General features: G+C 43.2%; 1 protein-coding gene across 1 annotated transcript in view; it reads right to left on the bottom strand.

The window, feature by feature from the left end:
• Nucleotides 1-17,760, bottom strand: part of MED27 (mediator complex subunit 27) — a 207,625-nt gene that overhangs the window by 66,854 nt on the left and 123,011 nt on the right. The window contains exon 4 of the mRNA XM_081237655.1: nucleotides 2,380-2,473. Coding sequence (XP_081093781.1) covers nucleotides 2,380-2,473 — 94 coding nt within the window. The remainder of the gene's footprint in view (nucleotides 1-2,379; nucleotides 2,474-17,760) is intronic.

Here is a 17,760-nt window from a genome sequence, read left to right as displayed (position 1 = left end):
GAAACGCTGCTTTATTACAAAGCACGGGTGCACTTGAGGCTTCGGCCGAGCAGGCAGAGATGTCAGCAGAGACTGCGCACGTGTGTCCTGCTTCAGCGGCCTAGGTGGTCTCCCCATCAGTCTCACCTGCCTCCCAAAGCTTTCAGAGTGCACCACCTCCCAGATTCACACAATTCACTTCAGAAGGATCTCCAGAAAACAAGTCTCACTCTTGCCTGGACCTCGTGCAGTGGCGCCCCGCTGCCTACAGCACGGCTCTCACACTGTCTCCACCGGCCACAGGGCACAGGTGACTAGCAAGGGGACGAGGGGAGGTGGCAGCTGCCGGTCCCGCTCTCCGCCCAGGTGAAAATTCCCTTCAACCTCAGAGAAGATGTGTGTGGTGACAGCAAGTGGCCTAGGAATCTGCAGTCTAATAAAATACCATCTTTAAAATTAAAAGCCAAATAAAGCCATGATGTGAAAACTATGATTATCCACCTGGCAATTTAATTCCGAATCAGATCACCCACTGCTCTTCCTATAAACACACACCACCTTGTGTGAATTCCCATGTCACCTAAGGAAGATGACAGCTTGCTGGCCAGATGCACAGTGATCTGAATTAGCCACTCATGGCAGTGAAAACGGTGTGTATAAAAGCGAATTCTATCCTTGATCGAGCCCCTAAACTCTCATCATCAGTCTATTAAAACAGAAGCTCAGTGAGAAAGCAGATAAGGCTGACAGGTCATTGTGAAATAAAAGCCCACTTTCTCAGGTGGAAGTTAACTCTAATATCTTAGACCTGTTTGCCTAGAATCCTGTTCTCCCTGCTCATTCCTGTCAATGCCAAATCCCTACCTTCATCAGGAAATGGAGGCTCAATGACCCAGAAATAATTTGAGCAAACCCATCTCACTGCGGACACTTTCACTTTTATCTTCATTAACTCTTTGGTGCCTGTCAAGTATCCTGGAAGTGGGATTTATGTTTCAGCTGCTGGGTCTAGAGGATCTTAACATTTAGACAATTTGTACGCTTAACCAGGGCAGAAAATATTGCGTGTTTTTCTAGACGTATACAAACTGTTTTCTTTTCCTAGCAAAAGAACACTGTGTTATCTCATTCGCTGTATTTTTTAACTGAAAGAATTTTAAAGAAAAGTAGCATGTTACCCAGATGAACGTCACCAATTTTGCCTCACATGTGAAATCCCGCCCAATTAACAAGCCCACATCTTTTCCTTTCTTAAGAGAAAAACACACATGCACACACAAGAAGCCTGCTCTCTTCAGGTGAGTGGACTGAGTGAATAGTCACCTGTCCTGGGTGACTACCTATTTATAAGAGTTTACAACGGTAAAACGCTGAAGTCCGGGGACTTCACACCAGGCCCCAGAACAGCAGTGTTAGTGAGACGTAAAACAACACTCAGTCCTGAAGCTTGACTTCCTGATGTCCATCAAAACCCACCACTCTTAACCAGTTAATTCTCCTTTTCTGTAAAACGTGGAGGCTCCTCAAAATCTGTGCTTGAGGAAGGGCTCCCCAAGCATGGGTATTAGTACCCAGAGCGCCAGAAAAGCACCTCATCACTGCAGTCTCCGTGCCTTTCTAATTGCTACTATAATTTAGCATTTCTATTCTACCGTATTTCCCAAACACACCTGCCTTTGGTGAATTTATGTGAATACAAACATCAGTGATGAGGTCAGGAGGCCAACTTGCTCAGAGCAAACCCACATCAGAAACAACAAAATCAGACTTCCCTGGTGGCCCAGTGGTTAAGAATCCACCTTCCAATGCAGGGGACGTGGGTTCGAGCCCTGGTCGGGGAACTAAGATCCCACGTGCCACAGGGTAACTAAGCCTGCATGCCGTAACTACTGAGCCCACGCACCACAACTAGAGAGGAGCCTGCGTGCCGCAGCTAAGACCCGACACAGCCAAAAACAAACAAATTAATAAATAAATATTGAAAAAAAGAAAAGAAAAAGAAACAACAAAATCGGAAACCGTCAGTGATAAGCACTCAGACACTTTCTTCAAATACGGAATGGATTTTATAAATGATTTCCCATAGCAGGATCCAATAGGCGAGCATTCCTATTGTCTTTGGTACACTATAAGACAGGTTCACCAAAACACCATGAACTGATTCACAGGGGACAGGGTCTCACACTGTATCTCCTGTCTGGGTAACTCTTAGACGGGCTCTGCGATTTCGTTCAAAAGCATGTAGAACGTACTACAGAATGCCGGTAAAGAGAAATAACGCTGTTCACCATCAAACTGGGATTTAATTTCCATTCTAGAGCTCCGACCACACAGAAACAGGTTAACCTGGAGGCCAGTGTCCTTGCACATGTCCCTACAAACAGGTCAGGCAGAACTTACGAGAAGCATGGCGGACGTCCCATTGGGTCTGGATAAGTGGATGGACATTTCAGGGAACATCCTGTCAATGCGGCTTATCACGTCGTCAACATATCTGAGAGGGAGAAAGACACACAGGTGTAAGAGCTGGAGCCCTAGTCACAGAAATACAAACCTACAGTACGCTTTTCTTCTCAATTTAATTTTTCATTAGTGAAATACGTTTTTAAGAAGGCAGCTGGGATTTATAAGCCTTTTAAGGAAAAATACTACTCCCCAGTTCCCCCTCTTGCTTTTTAGTGATTTAGTGACCACCATTTTTTTAGTGATTTCTGTTGGTATTTACTGCTGTATTTCCACATGATGTGTTCTTAATGCCAGTTCTTGGTTGTTCATTTTAAGGTGTGACCTCGTGGCTTTCCTCTATAGACCAGAATTTAGTTCTGCCACCTTCCTGGCCACTGGGCTCCAATGACAGGGCCCCTCCCTCTGTCTTTCTGGTCTAGGGATGGAAGCAGCTTCCCGTTTTGCTCACCTCTGTTTGCCTTCCTGTTTCCTCTTTGGCTTCTCATCTCAATCACCTCAATAATCAAGTCTCTGGATTAAATTCCTTCTGTTTTAAATACCTGAAGTCATTCCTGTTTTTCTGGTTTGAGTCTAATTCAAACCACCTCACCATTTTTGCTTAAATCAGTATTTATTGTTTACATTCTAAAATATCTGCTATATATATATTTTTAATAGCTGAGCTGCATAGTGGCTTGTGAGTATATTTATTTACTTGTACAGTTATTTGTTTCACTGGATTTTCACTTGATTCGTTTTCTGTGTATGTATTACAATTTTTTCCCTTAAACTCTCTACCTGACTCTAAAACTTCTCTGACTACGGTCAAACATATCAGACATATCAGTTTCCCTTTTTTTCTTGGAAACATCCCTCTGAAAGGCAGTCTTCTGTTCTTCCGGCCCAAACGGAAGCTGTACCTATTACGATTTAATGATCATTGAGATTACTGACATTAAGCACTTAGCATGGCATAAACTTAGGGCTCAAAATTTATAAATACTCTTCCTGGTATATCATGGGCATCGTGGGCATAGTCTGCAAAACTGTCCTCTCTTAGCAGGAAGAATCCCTCCCACCCCCAATACCCCAGTGGAAGCTCACTGAGAAAACACCAACCCACAGCATCAACAGAGCTGGGTCTGGCTAAGATCCTCTGAGAATAAAATCACAGCAGCATTTGTGCTCACCGTCCAATCACACGGACACAAAAGGGATGTAGAATACGGTAGCTGAGATGCAAAACTATCTGTTAAGGATTTTTACATTGGATTTCGTATCTGTTGGATATGACAAATTAAATTACATGTCCATTAGATCAGGGACACATAAAAGCTATGTTCTCTTGGGGGAAAGAGGGAGACTCGCTGTCCACTCACAACATGAACAGATTTTAGTTTGAAACCTGGGGCTCATGAGAGAGAGCGGACAACACAATGCCAATTGTTAAAAAGTGAACTTCAACATATGAGCTATGGGAGTCAGTAATCTTGCTGATTTAACCTATCAGGTTTTCCCTAGGGAACGTTATATGCAGTTTTCAACTTCAAGTTGAAAAAGGAAGGGGGAAAACTCTAGAAGGCCCAGTGGTGAGTAACAATGATAGGAAGACCAGAGCAGAGACAAGTGAGAAGAGGTGGAGGTGCGTTGAAGGCTACTTGCTCCTGCAGAAAAGAGGGCTGCCTGTGGGGAGACTCAGGTATTCTTCAAGTGTGCAAATGGCTTTTAAAACTCAGTACCAAAGAGCCATCTTCCATCTCGAGAAAGGACCACAAGGTGAGGATGTGGCATTAAAAAGTGAACTAGCTTAGAAAGAAAAGAGGTATAAGAGGTACTGCTTAAAGGCAAGGCTCCATTCTGTTGATTTTGAAAATGGTTTAGAAAACAATCTTCCCTGGATGGCTAAGAGCCAGACTCACTAAGACATCGCGCATCGTCTCCCACAGTCCCTTCTAGATTTACAGCTTCACGATACACAACCTTGGCTCTAAGTTTAAACGCTACAAAAGAGGCGAAAAGGTGAGGAAAGGAGGAAATTAACTCATTTTTCACGACTGCCTACTGTTTCTTGAGATGGTGGAAGACAGGTGGCAACATTCATGTCAAAAGTTCACACCAGGTCACTGGAGACATTTCCGCATTTACAGACTGCTTTGCTAACTCTATGCGTGCGATTTAAACCCAGTTACTTCAGACTCAGCAGGAAGCAGAAATCCACTCTCCTGTGTGGATGGAGGTCATTGCTAAGTATATGCTAATGGGGAGGGGGACAGTCAATGTCTTCTGAAGGGATCCTCAATCAATAGCCATTATAGCTCTGGACAGTAGAATGCAAATGAATATGCAGAACTTCAGCACAAAGTTGACATCATAATTTGCTCTCCCTTGTACCTTTCACCTTGAAGATTTCAAAATACTTTCTAGAAAACTTGTCTCTCTAGTAGGCTAGGAATTTAGGGGGATAGGTAGGTTAGGTGATGATTCCAGAAACCAAGTTCAGTGTGTAGATTTCCAGGATTCTATGCCAACTACTTGACTTTGCTTGCTTTTAGAGCAGGGTCCAGAGTTCTAAAAGGGCAGACAACAAATGTTCCTTGACATTTCTGGAACCTTCTGTATACGAGCTCTTTACTTGTAAAGGGAGGCAGTGGCAGGAGAAAAGAGTCCCAGAAGAAATATGTGATGCGGACATGGGAAAGGAGAGAGGTCTGGGGCGGCATTGTTTGTTCCCTCCCCACCCAGTGATCTCAGATAAAGCTCAGCAAGCTCACTCCACAGATTTTATTAAGCAAAAATGCATTTCAAGGAGACTGTTCTTCATTCCCACACCTAACATAAAGGAGATGCAAATTTCCTTTTTACAGGTGACATTATGTATTTGCCAAAAAAGAGAAAGAAAGTCAGCTGCATCTTTCGCTGAGGAAAACAATGTCGAAATCCTAGAAGCAAAAAATCAAAACATTTCATTTTCAAATAGACCCAACCTTCAAAACGCAAATGCACCACTAGTGACTTGACAGAAATAAGGAAAGCTTGGAACGGCAAGTTAAAAAGCTGGAGCCGAGATGACATTTTCTTTCTGCAGAGGGTGGAGGTTGGCATGGGAGGGGCTCCTGGCTTCCTCTGTGTGCCCCGCCAGCCCTGCCAGCGCCTGCAGAGCTCAGAGCGCGGGCCCAGGACAGGTAGGAACAGCGCGCTCCCCTCCCACACGCCACCATATGCTGCACTCCGCTCTGCGGCAAGATCGGATTACTTTAATTTTTACCTTCGGAATATAGGCAAACAAGCACTAACACAGCAGTGGTGACTAGTTTACACTTGAGCAGACGCGGTGCAGAACGACATTAATTTAGTGCCAAATTGAGCAGTGAGTCACAATTTGCACATATCTGTCAACCTGTTAACAGGGTAATAACTTGGAAAGATTGCTGTTCCTATTTACATTACAGAGGCCTTTCGAAAATGGAGAGCTGCTTGGTTCTCCTCCTGGAAGCACTCAGCTGATCAGCTGGCTGGCTGGTCCAAGAACCAGGTGTTTAGAAACACAAACTCCTAGAAATCACAGGTTCAGATCGAGGTGTGATTCCTAGTTTCAATATTTTCAGGTAGAAAATGAACTTTTAAGCAATTAGAGAATTCCATCTCCCTGTCCTGCTCCTCAGTTACTGTCAGACTCTCAACGGTTTCTGATCCAGTTTCCCCAGTGCATCCGACGGCTCCTTCTCAGGCTTTCCAAAGGCTTCCTTAGTACCAAGCTTCAGTCTTAACTATTCCAACATCTCTGCTGCATCAGAAACAATCACGCCTTTCTCAGAATCCTAACATTCGTCTCTGAAGCCCTATAAACCTTGTTCTCTTCTGATTTTCTTCAGGTAGCTTGGCCTGCTCCTTTAAATGTCCTTAATCAGAGAACTAAAGAACACCAGGATCTCAGAGGTCCTCTTACTCAAAATCCCCGTCAATCTAGGGACTTAACAGCATCTCCAAGAGACAGTCTGCTTAAATAAACAACCCTGTAGCACACCTTATAAGACAGCCCCATGCACTGCTGGACCACCAGGCTGCTTCCAACCCACTGACCAGTATCTCCCTCCACCCAATTACTTCCTTCAGCCTTGCGAAATCACACACAAATATTTCTTCTGAAACCTAAAGGCTTTCTGAAAACATGTAAAAGACTATTGGTTTTCCGATTTATCAGTGTTTTTAAATCTTTCTTGGGTCACAGATCCCTTTCAGAATGCACTAAAAACTAAAATATATGTCTGCACAAAATTTTGCATGTCATTTTCTGCAGTTTATAGGTCCCTTAAAGTCCATTCGTGGACCCCAAGTTCAGAATAACTGTTCTAGACCTGTCCTAGAATGAAGGTATCTGGTTTTCTTCTTTAGTCCTTTCTGGATGGAAAATTGTATTTTTCAATAAAGCTATCTTCATTTTAGAAACATATATATATATTTTTGCAGCCTAGAAGTGCACATAACTGAAGTGGAAGTACAGGGGGTACAACGGGTCCCATAGTTCTGATCATCTTAAAATCATGCTTCCATGTCGGAGTCCAAGGTTAGTGTTTGTTTTCAAACTACTGTTTCTCACTGCTGATCTTTCCAACAAAGTCAAGGACCTACTTCCGGGACCTCAGAGGTCACCTGATAGTAAGTAACCCTTTCTGCCTTCTACAGCCACGTCACCTGTGCTTTACAGAAGCTCCTTGCTTGTAAAAAGAGAGAGCTCCCCGCTTTCTGCATCACTGCTTAAGGCACAGCTCGGTGGTGAACTTAACCTCAAGTCCTCGGAGGGCCAACGAGGCCCCGAGGTCCAGCTGCTGCTCTGCTCTGGCCTGGCCCCACCTCCTCCCCCTACATCCAGAGCAGGCTCGCACTACCTTGCACGTTGTGCTGTGGACGTTCCACATTCTCCGCCTGGAGGATTCCTCTCGTAACTCCTCCCACCCCATGCCCAGGTCAGCCCTGTGCATGCTTCAAGTCTTTGGGTTCCAGCTTAAATGACACTTCCTCAGGGGAACCTTCTCTGACACTCCCCCGGGCGCCCCCATCAGTCAGCGTGCCCTTCATCTCACCTCTTACGGCACTTTTTAAAAAATAAATCTTGGGCTTCCCTGGTGGCGCAGTGGTTGAGAGTCCGCCTGCCGATGCAGGGGACACGGGTTCGTGCCCCGGTCCGGGAAGAACCCACATGCCGCGGAGCGGCTGGGCCCATGAGCCATGGCCGCTGAACCTGCGCGTCCGGAGCCTGTGCTCCACAACGGGACAGGCCGCAACAGTAAGAGGCCCGCGTAACGCAAAACAAAACAAAACAAAAAAACAAAAAAAATAAAAAATAAATCTTTAATGGAGTATAATTACTTCATAATACTGTGTTAGTTTCTGCTGTACAACAAAGTGAATCAGCCATAGGCATACACATGTCCCCCTATCTCCTCCCTCTTGAGCCTCCCTCCCACCCTCCCTATCCCACCCCTCTAGGTCATCGCAAAGCACTAAGCTGATCTCCCTGTGCTATGCAGCTGCTTCCCACCAGCCAACTGTTTTACATTTGGTAGAGTATATATGTCGATGCTACTCTCACTTTGCCCCAGCGTCCCTCTCCCACCCCATGCCCTCAAGTCTATTCTCTATGCCTACGTCTTTATTCCTGCCCTGCCACTAGGTTCATCAGTACCAATTTTTTTGTTTTAGATTCCGTATATATGTGTTAGCATACGGTATTTGTTTTTCTCTTTCTGACTTACTTCACTCTGTATGACAGACTCTAGGTCCATCCACCTCACTACAAATAACTCAGTTTCGTTTCTTTTTATGGCCGAGTAATATTCCATTGTATATATGTGCCACATCTTCTTTATCCAATCATCTGTCAATGGACATTTAGGTTGCTTCCATGTCCTGGCTATTGTAGATAGTGCTGCAATGAACACTGTGGTACATGACTCTTTTTGAATTATGGTTTTCTCAGGGTATATGCCCAGTAGTGGGATTGCTGGGTCACATGGTAGTTCTATTTTTACACTTTTTAATTCTCTCTGTGTCTCCCGTCCCAGTTGTAATTAAGCAATTTTTCCGAGTGATTACTTAAGGTCTATCTCCTCAACAGGTCTCTCCAGGGGATTGCATGACCGCCTTCTTCAAGGCTGAATCCCAGCACCTGGCCACGGTGCCTGGTACCCACCAGACACTCCTTAAATATTTGCCGAAGGAGCAGACAGGACATTAAAAGTAAGCTATGCAGACGCCAGTTAGGCAGTTATGAAACAACTGCAATGCAAAGTTCTCTTTAGCAGGTGAAGATGTGACGTGCTGAGGTCACTACATTAGCCACCAAAGGTCACCAACAACGGCAATCACAGAGCCCCTCAGAACAAACCCCAAAGAAGGCAGCACAGAGTCTTCAAAGTCTTAAAGCTTAATATGCAGCTACAAAATCCCTGCATCTGTTTTAGGAGAAGCTCGATGTTTCTAAGAAGCAAGCGTCTTCTGAAGGCGTGCATTGCATTATTGACATGCCACTTTTCAAATGCTGCTTTTAATGAACTAATTAATTCTGCAAAAACATTAGTACAAAGATGTGTGTTATCAAATCAGGATTACAATACCAAAATGATAACAAAACAGAATGTGGAAGACATTTCTAAAGATATTGGTTTTGCAAAACATTAGTTGTCTCCCCTACACACTGAAATACATTGCAGAGTATCTGCTATTAAAGCCTTAATATAACTTGCTGGACAGATGGCTTAGTTCTCTAAAGTCTGACCCTTCCTCAAAAGAAAACAAAAAAACCCCAACAAACCTGGACTCTAGCCAGTGATCCCGTGTTAGTGAGATGTTTAGCAGCTCAGACCAGATTTAAATAGCATTTACCCCACACAGTGTGTACAATACATGCTGTTCATTTTCTCCACCCATACAAAATCTGAAAGTTAGGAATGCATATATTAATAAACCACCTTTCTGGGGAAAGGGTAATGCCCAGCAGATAACAAAAAAAAAAAGGAGTAATTTGCACTATTTGAAAATGATTTAAAGTTTTCCTCCACACCTGTCCAGAATGATGAGACCAAGAGGACTTTGTCAGTGGGTGGAAACAGAAGGGGGTTTGTTTAATTACTTCATGAGAATGAGACTGCCTGAAACTCCAAATATCAATCTCAATATGCTGAAGAAAGAGAACTGGAAACTTAGGTCAAACTTGCTCACTTCCTCTACTTTGGTCAAATTTCTCAGGTTAGTAAAATATTTGTATCATCACGTAGGTCAAAGATGTTTAGTTATTCTCTAACTGTACGTAAAAAAGCAAGACTAGATGAGTGACAGACAGAAAGAGAAGCTAAGATTCCTCCACCGTCTCTCACCACACTCCCTCCCTTGCCACCTCTACCCAGCTAGCTACCTACCTACTGTTATTCTCTTTCAGGAAAAGACACTCAAAACTTCAAAATCTCTTCATGGAAACTCAACACCTAAGCAGACATGGCTGTCAAGAGTAGGAAGACCTGCTTCCTCAGAGCGGAACTGCAGCCAGGCCACAGAAGTAGAAGGGGAGCTTTCCCCTCTTCTCTCCTGAGTAGCTTATGAACTTTGAACTACGTGAATGTGTTACCTGAACAAATTTGGGAGAACCACCTGGGCAAGCAAACAAAAGCTACCTCCATTTCCATAAGTTGAAATAAATGCACAAACACTCACCATAAACTGAAATACAGAAACTAACCTTCCTTCTTCCATTGGATGTCAAGCAGCCCAGTAAGCCCTGAATATGTATGAACTGGAACACATGGCAAATACCATCCTAAAGACAGAATTCTTCTTATACACGATTTAGCATGATTTAGAGAGGTAAAGAATTCAGTTTGTAAACTATCCCTATTATCTATTAACAAATATTTATTGAGTGCCTATAGTTGTCAATAATTACTGTGTTCAGGGAATGATCTTAAGTACTAAGGATTAAAAAAAAAAAAACTGTATTAGCTGGTTCACAGCAGGCTTTCTCTGGAGGGACAGGTCCAGTCTGTGCTTTCTGCTGGAGAAGAGTCAGGTTGAGCAGGAAAGTAGGCCTTGCTTTCCAGTTTTCAAAGCACTTTTGTATTCTTTATCTCATTCGAACTCTCACTAACTCTGTAAAATAACAAGGGCAAGTGCAAAACTCCTACTTCATAAATGACAGAAAAAAGGAGGTTAAGTGACCTGCCCGAGGTAACAGTACAGCTAAATGGCAGAGCTGGGCCCAGAACTGACGTCTCTGATCCCCATTCCAGGGCTTTCCTGCGCATCACAGTGCTTTTATAGGTCTGTGAGGATTGCACGGAAAAAGCAGATTGCCTTTTTGTCATTCCCCGGGCTTTATAAGACAACTGAGAAAGTTCTGAGTAGCGTATTGACAAAATGGAATCAATGCATGGTTTTCTCTCTTCCCAGTCGTTCAGTAAATATCCACTTGGTGCCTAACTGAGCCCAGGGACATAGTGATGCTCAGGGGGTCTCCGTCCTCAGGGGGCTCACACTTCATTTGGTTACAAGCCATTTTCCTTCAAGATCACAGGCTTATTTCCAGGAAAAAACAGGACAACTAAGTTAAATTTCCTTCCATTCCCCAGTTGGAAGAAAATTAAAGTGCAAAGTTGGTAGGTTACAGGAAGGGGTGAGAAGTGAATACTTGTTTTGCATTTTACTTTACATTAATAACTAAAAGGTAGACGTTTTTCTCAATGTCTGCTCTTCTTGCATTAAAAATTTATTCGGGGGACTTCCCTACAGTGGATAAGGGGCTGAGACTCTGCACTTCCAATGCAGGGGGTCTGGCTTTGATCCCTGGTCAGGGAACTAGATCCCACATGCGTGACGCAACTAAGAGTTCACATGCCACAACTAAAGAGCCCATGTGCCGCAACTAAGGAGCCCGCCTGCTGCAACTAAGAGCTGGTGCAACCAAATAAATAAATAAATAAACAAATAAATAAATATTTTTAAAAATGTATTCAGATATTGGTGGGTCCCAGTTTTCCCTAAAATGTTGAAACAATGTATTTAGCTTGGGAAAGAATTATGATTTCACTCAACATCTACCTCCTCTGCAAGCTCTTCCATGTTACAGAAAGGGAAAAAACCCCCAAACAAACAAAACACCCATATCGAACTTTCCAGCAAGACCAATTTTCAATAGTTGTTAAATCAGTCACCTCTGTCGGATCTGCGAAAATGACCCTCAGAGCTCACAGCCAGCTCCCTTTCATGCTGGGTTCCTGTAACCACACTCACCCGCACCCCTCAGGGGAAGGGCTGGCCTGGGTTACTGCACTAGTCCCTGTGTTTTCCCACACCTGCCTGCACCTCTGGAAACAGGCCCTTTAGAAAAGACTCCTCAAACTGGAAACCGTCCCTTTGCTGGAGGCACCTCCCGGAACTCTAAAAGGTTCCCCTCAAATAAATCCTATCACGTTCCAACCAACCTTGCAATTCTCCGGCTAGAACAAGAAATCGGAAAAATAAATTCAAAAATAGTTCAACTAATTGAGAACAGTAGTGACACGACTATTCTAAATTGGTAATGAAGTAAAACTTCACATACACTCTGCTTAGCACTTTAGTTCAACATCATTCGTTTAACAAGTGCTTCCTGGAGTGTTTTAACGGTGGATGTGACTACTTTTGAAATTCATGGCATTTAAACAGAATAATGGGATCATCATGAAAGTATCTGCCTCACTGAGAAACTGTTACCCAGTCTTCTCCTCTCACTGCCCCTTTCTCCTTAAAGGGACCATGTCCCTCCACGCTGCAAGCACAAACCGTTCCTTCTCAGACCACTGCCAACTGCTAGTTTGCTTTTCCCTCTAAGTTCACTGTCCAGTTCACATTTGCCCCAGACCAACAATTTCCAAAGTGTGACATGAAACTCACAGTGGCATGTGGGGTGGTGTTAGGTGATCTATGGCTGAACACTTTCAATGTATATAGAAAAGTACATAAGTAGCAAATAAAACCTGTGATCTCATAGATATTACTTCTTAGAAAGGGGCTAAGTTTTAAAAATGAGTTTATTTAAAGAAAAATATTACGCAAATAATAGAACAGCTGACCAAAGGTTATGGCAAAAATCCGACAGGTGGTTGAAAATGACTGAGTGTAGAAACGCCCTTCAAATAAGGCAGGAAATTAAACAGCTTTGTTTCAAAAAGGTTTTGCTTGTCTTTGTAGATGGCGGGGTTTTTCCATTCTTAATGAATCTTCACTTTTAGACCTTAAAAAAAGGAAAGTTTTCACCCATACATCTGGAGCTATTGAAAAAAGGAGATGTAGCTAAGCAGTCTAGGAGAGGGCAGGCGTTTAGGTCAGCAATACTGGGAGGCAAGGGCTGCGGCTGATCCGTCACCCTGGGAGCTGACTACACGAGAAAGCACGTCTGGGAATCTGCTACGCGAGCACGGGACCAGGGCCTCCTTAACAGAAGATAAAATGGCTTCCACTCGGGCACCAGCATGCATGGCCACTGGCTCCAAACTTCCTTTTGCCACCCTCGAAGGAGTTAAAAATTGTACCAGAACATATTTCTCCCAGTGGAGCCAAATCTAGGATTCTACCGGTGGCAGGTAAAAGATGCTTAGGGCACCCTGAACAAACTCTCAGAGGGCGCCCCCTACAGGTTTATGGTGGCCTCACCAAACCGGAGCCAACTCAACATTTACCGTGTTGCCATAAGCTGAGAAATCTTGCGGCAGTCTTTCAAGTCCTGGCATAAGCTTTTACACTGCACATCAGAGGAGAAATAAAGTTAATCAATCTGGGGCTTCCCTGGTGGCGCAGTGGTTGAGAGTCCGCCTGCCAATGCAGGGGACACGGGTTCGTGCCCCGGTCCGGGAAGATCCCACATGCCGCGGAGCGGCTAGGCCCGTGAGTCATGGCCGCTGAGCCTGTGTGTCCTGAGCCTGTGCTCCACAACGGGAGAGGCCACAACAGTGAGAGGCCCGCGTACCGGGTAAAAAAAAAAAAAAAAAAAAAAAAAAAAGTTAATCAATCTGACCCTCTTGCTCACCCCCCTGAGTCCTGCCTACTTGTTCCTCTCCCACAGCACTCCCATCCCAAGGAAGCTTTCCTCTGCCCAGGGAAAGGGGAAAACTTCAGAAGAACAAAGCCCATCATTTACAACAAGGAAGGTCATAAGAATGATTTGAAAAAACAAACAAACAAACAAAAAGCTTGGAAGGGTGACTTCATCCAGAAAATGTTCCTCAAAACAGTCAATAACAGGCCTCTCTCAGTAATGAACACAACAAGCAGATAAAAATCAGTAAGAATAAAGATTTGAACAATAGTCTCTACTAACTTGACCCAAATGACATATATATTCTATGTCCCCAAACAGTAGAATACACACACTTTTCAAGTGCAAATGGAACATTCATCAAGACAGACTACAAGCTGGGTCTTAAAACAAGTCTCAAAATTTTGCAGAATGTGTTCTCTGACCACCACTGAGGTTAAAAATCAACTTAAAAAAATATATCAGGAAAACTCCCCCCGATATTTAGAAATTAAACAACACACTTCTAAATAACTCATGAGACAAAAAAGAAATCACAAGGGAAATTAGAAAACATCTTGAACTGAATGATCATAAAAATATATCAAAATTTGTGGGATGCAGCTAAAGCCAGGCTTGGAGGGAAATTTATAGTTTAAAAGACCTTAAAGAAAAAAAGAAAAATGACTAAAAGATCAAAGATCTAAGCTTTCATTTTAAGAACTTAGAAAAAGAAAAGCAAATGAAACCTAAAGTAAGAAGGAAGGAAGTAATATTTGTAAATGAGTGAAATACAAAACAGATAAAAAATAGAGAAAAATCACTGAAATCAAGAGCAGATAATTTGGAAAATAAATAAATAAAATTGAGAAATTTCTAGCTAGACTGATCAAAGAAAAAGAAACAGGGGCTTCCCTGGTGGCGCAGCGATTAAGAATCCGCCTGCCAATGCAGGGTACACGGGTTCGAGCCCTGGTCCGGGAGGATCCCACATGCCGCGGAGCAACTAAGTCCGTGAGCCACAACTACTGAGCCTGTGGTCTAGAGCCCGCAAGCCACAACTACTGAGCCTGCGCGCCTAGAGCCCGTGCTCTGCAACAAGAGAAGCCACCACAATGAGAAGCCTGCTCACCGCAACGAAGAGTAGCCCCGGCTCGCTGCAACTAGAGAAAGCCTGCACGCAGCAACGAAGACCCAATGCAGCCAAAATAAATAAATAAATAATTTTTAAAAAAAAAAAAAAAAAAAAAAAAAAAGAAACAGAAGACACAACTTACCAATATCAGGAATGAACAAGAAAACATCACTCATTCTAGAGACATTAAAAGGATAATAAAAGAATATTACAAACAACTTTATGCAAATAAATTAGACAAGTTAGATGAAATGAACAGTCTTTGAAAGATATAAATTATATAACTGATATAAGAAGAAATAAAAATCTAAATTGCCCTATATCTTTTTTTTATTTATTAAATTTGTTATCAAAAGTCTCCCCATACAGGGCTTCCCTGGTGGCGCAGTGGTTGAGAGTCCGCCTGCCGATGCAGGGGACACGGGTTCGTGCCCCGGTCCGGGAAGATCCCACATGCCGCGGAGCGGCTGGGCCCGTGAGCCATGGCCGCTGAGCCTGTGCGTCCGGAGCCTGTGCTCCGCAAGGGGAGAGGCCACAACAGTGAGAGGCACACGTAACAAAAAAAAAAAAAAAAAAGTCTCCCCATACAGAAAACTCCAGGCCCACATGGATTCACTGGTTAATTCTAACAAAAATTTAGGGAAGCAATAATACCAATCTTAAGGAAACGCTTTCAGGAAACAGAGGAAGAAGGAACATTCTCAACTGATTTGATGGGGCCAGAATACCCTCATACTGAAACTAGACAACAGCACATTACAAAAGAGAAAACTACAGACTATATTCCTCATAAACAAACACACAAAATTCCTTAACAAAATATTAGCAGATAGAGTCCAGCAATACATAAAAAAGATAATACGTCACGATCAAGTGATTTCTAGAAAGGCAAAGTTGAATTAACATTGAAAAATCACCCCATGTTGTGGTATATACATAAAATGGAATATCATTCAGCATAAAAGGGTGCATTTTGTGTAAATTCTACTTCATTAAGGCTGATTTTTTAAAATGTTTAGAATATGTGTTGAATTCTCTGCACTACCGTCAAATATTAATGGGGTGAGAGTCAAATTAAGTCATTTTAGATAAGTCTTCGGGAGACAAAGAGAGAGACTGGATCCCTCGGGGACTCTCGGTGGTGAGAACTTGGTTTGCTGCACTATGTCTGTGTGAGTGTTGGGAAGACCATGAGCAACAATGCAGCCCTAAACCAGGAGAGGGGCAGGGGCCGCATGTGGAGTCACAGTCCTCAACGGCTCGGGAGCAAAGCTGGGTTTCATCATCGTCACTGTCTTCTCATCAGAGCCTGGGACCAGTCCTTACAACTTCAGTGTAAATTGACGTGAATCCATAGAAAGTACGAGAGGAGATGCAGCCTTCACATACCAAACGCGCCCACAGCAGCAGAATTTCAGCAGGACAACCTCATACCGTGATGCTCTTTCGGCCTCCGTATTTGCCCACCTGGATTATTAAGCATTTCACGTGCATTTAAATATAGAAAACATTTTGGATGTGTTTAGACCTGTGCATTACTATTAAAGCAAGATATTTCCCTCAAAACAATTTTTGGATACTTTCTTTTCAGATGGAAAGGGAACAACAAATATTTTAAGAAGGCAGTACTGTAGTTCAGATCATAAGATCGCGCGTTGCATTGGATGGGTTCAAGTTCTAGCTCTGCTAAGTGAGGCAGATTACTGGGCTTCAACCCTCATCTTGAAACGAGGATAACAACAGTATCTTTCATACGGTGGTTTTAAAGACTAAAGGAGAACTTAGCGCATTTCCTAGTATAACGAACACACACATACACACAGAGCAATAGTAGGTTATACGATGATAAGTCAGTACATTAAACTCTCGCCCCAAATCCTAGTAACTGGGTCCTTTTGCCACCATCTTCTCCATCACCCCATCTTAGCCCAAAGTGTGTAGGGCAGTGTGCGTAGCTGAGAGGATCCTGGATTAAGTGTAGAAAGATCTGGGCTCTATCCTGGTTCTCCTGCTCACTCACAGGGCCACAGTGGGCAAATCATCTAGCTCTTCCAGCCTTGGTGTCCTCTTCTTTGCACTAGATGATCTCTAAAGGTCCTTCCAGCTCTGGTCAATTCAATATACACTCCCTAAGAGCTTACTATATGCACAAAGAAGCAATTATACACTTTCTAAAGACTATCCATCTTCGAATGGTACATATGGTAATTATTCTAGAAAATTCAATCAATCAGAACACCCCATTCCTTAACCTTTGTGAATAACTGAAATCTATTGTACTGTAGTAAAATTCATCAGTGTTTTAACAGCAGGACTATTTCAACTATATAGTCCTGGCATAAAACACATTGCCTTTGTCACTGTCTAGTGGGGCCCATTGCTAGAAATGTCTGAAGAAACATATAACTAGAAAGGATTCCTGCAACCAAGTCTTAGGACTAAAGATGAGTGTCTTAACAAGAACCCCAGGAAACAGCAATTCTGTAATCAAGGAAATTTACAGGAAGGATTCTACCCACTAGAGTTCACACATGAATATTTACTGTGGCTGAGCAGGACGCTCAGAGGGCATGTGTAATTAACGGGCACACAACGAATGCATCTTTCACCTGAGGATCTGAGAATAAAACAGATAAAATCAAATATTTACTTGAGTGCTAATGACTTTAGGAATAGAAGTCAGGAACATAAGCATCCAGGTCCTTAAATTCTTAAATTTCAGACACCCACTCTCGTAAACAGAAGATCTGCTACAACAAACAGATGCAGCTGTAACTCAGATTTGGTTATGTTATATCAATCACTCCATGTAATGCTCCAAATATCACCACATACATCTCCCCTCTGAAGGCTTTAATTCAGTTCTGACCCGTGAAGGGGGGTGTGTGTGTGCAGGAATGCACGTGCACTGGGGACACAGCTCATAGTGATGGAATGTCCGTTTCTCCCGCTCGGACCCCTCCGTTGTCCTCGACACGGAGGACTCAGTGAATCACCCTGTGAATGAGTCAACAACACAACGGTGCCCAAATCAAACGCTTGGAACTGTGTGAATCCGGAGGATTACGTGTAAAAGGAGAGAGGATCGTTCCATTTTGGTAAAAAAAAGGTGTAGTACCAACGTGAATAATAACAAAGGGATGACAGATTGGAGGGTATG

This window comes from Mesoplodon bidens, assembly GCF_964165515.1.
Source record: "Mesoplodon bidens genome assembly, chromosome: 6".
Lineage (NCBI taxonomy): Eukaryota > Metazoa > Chordata > Mammalia > Artiodactyla > Ziphiidae > Mesoplodon > Mesoplodon bidens.
This window is presented reverse-complemented; position numbering and strand designations above follow the sequence as displayed.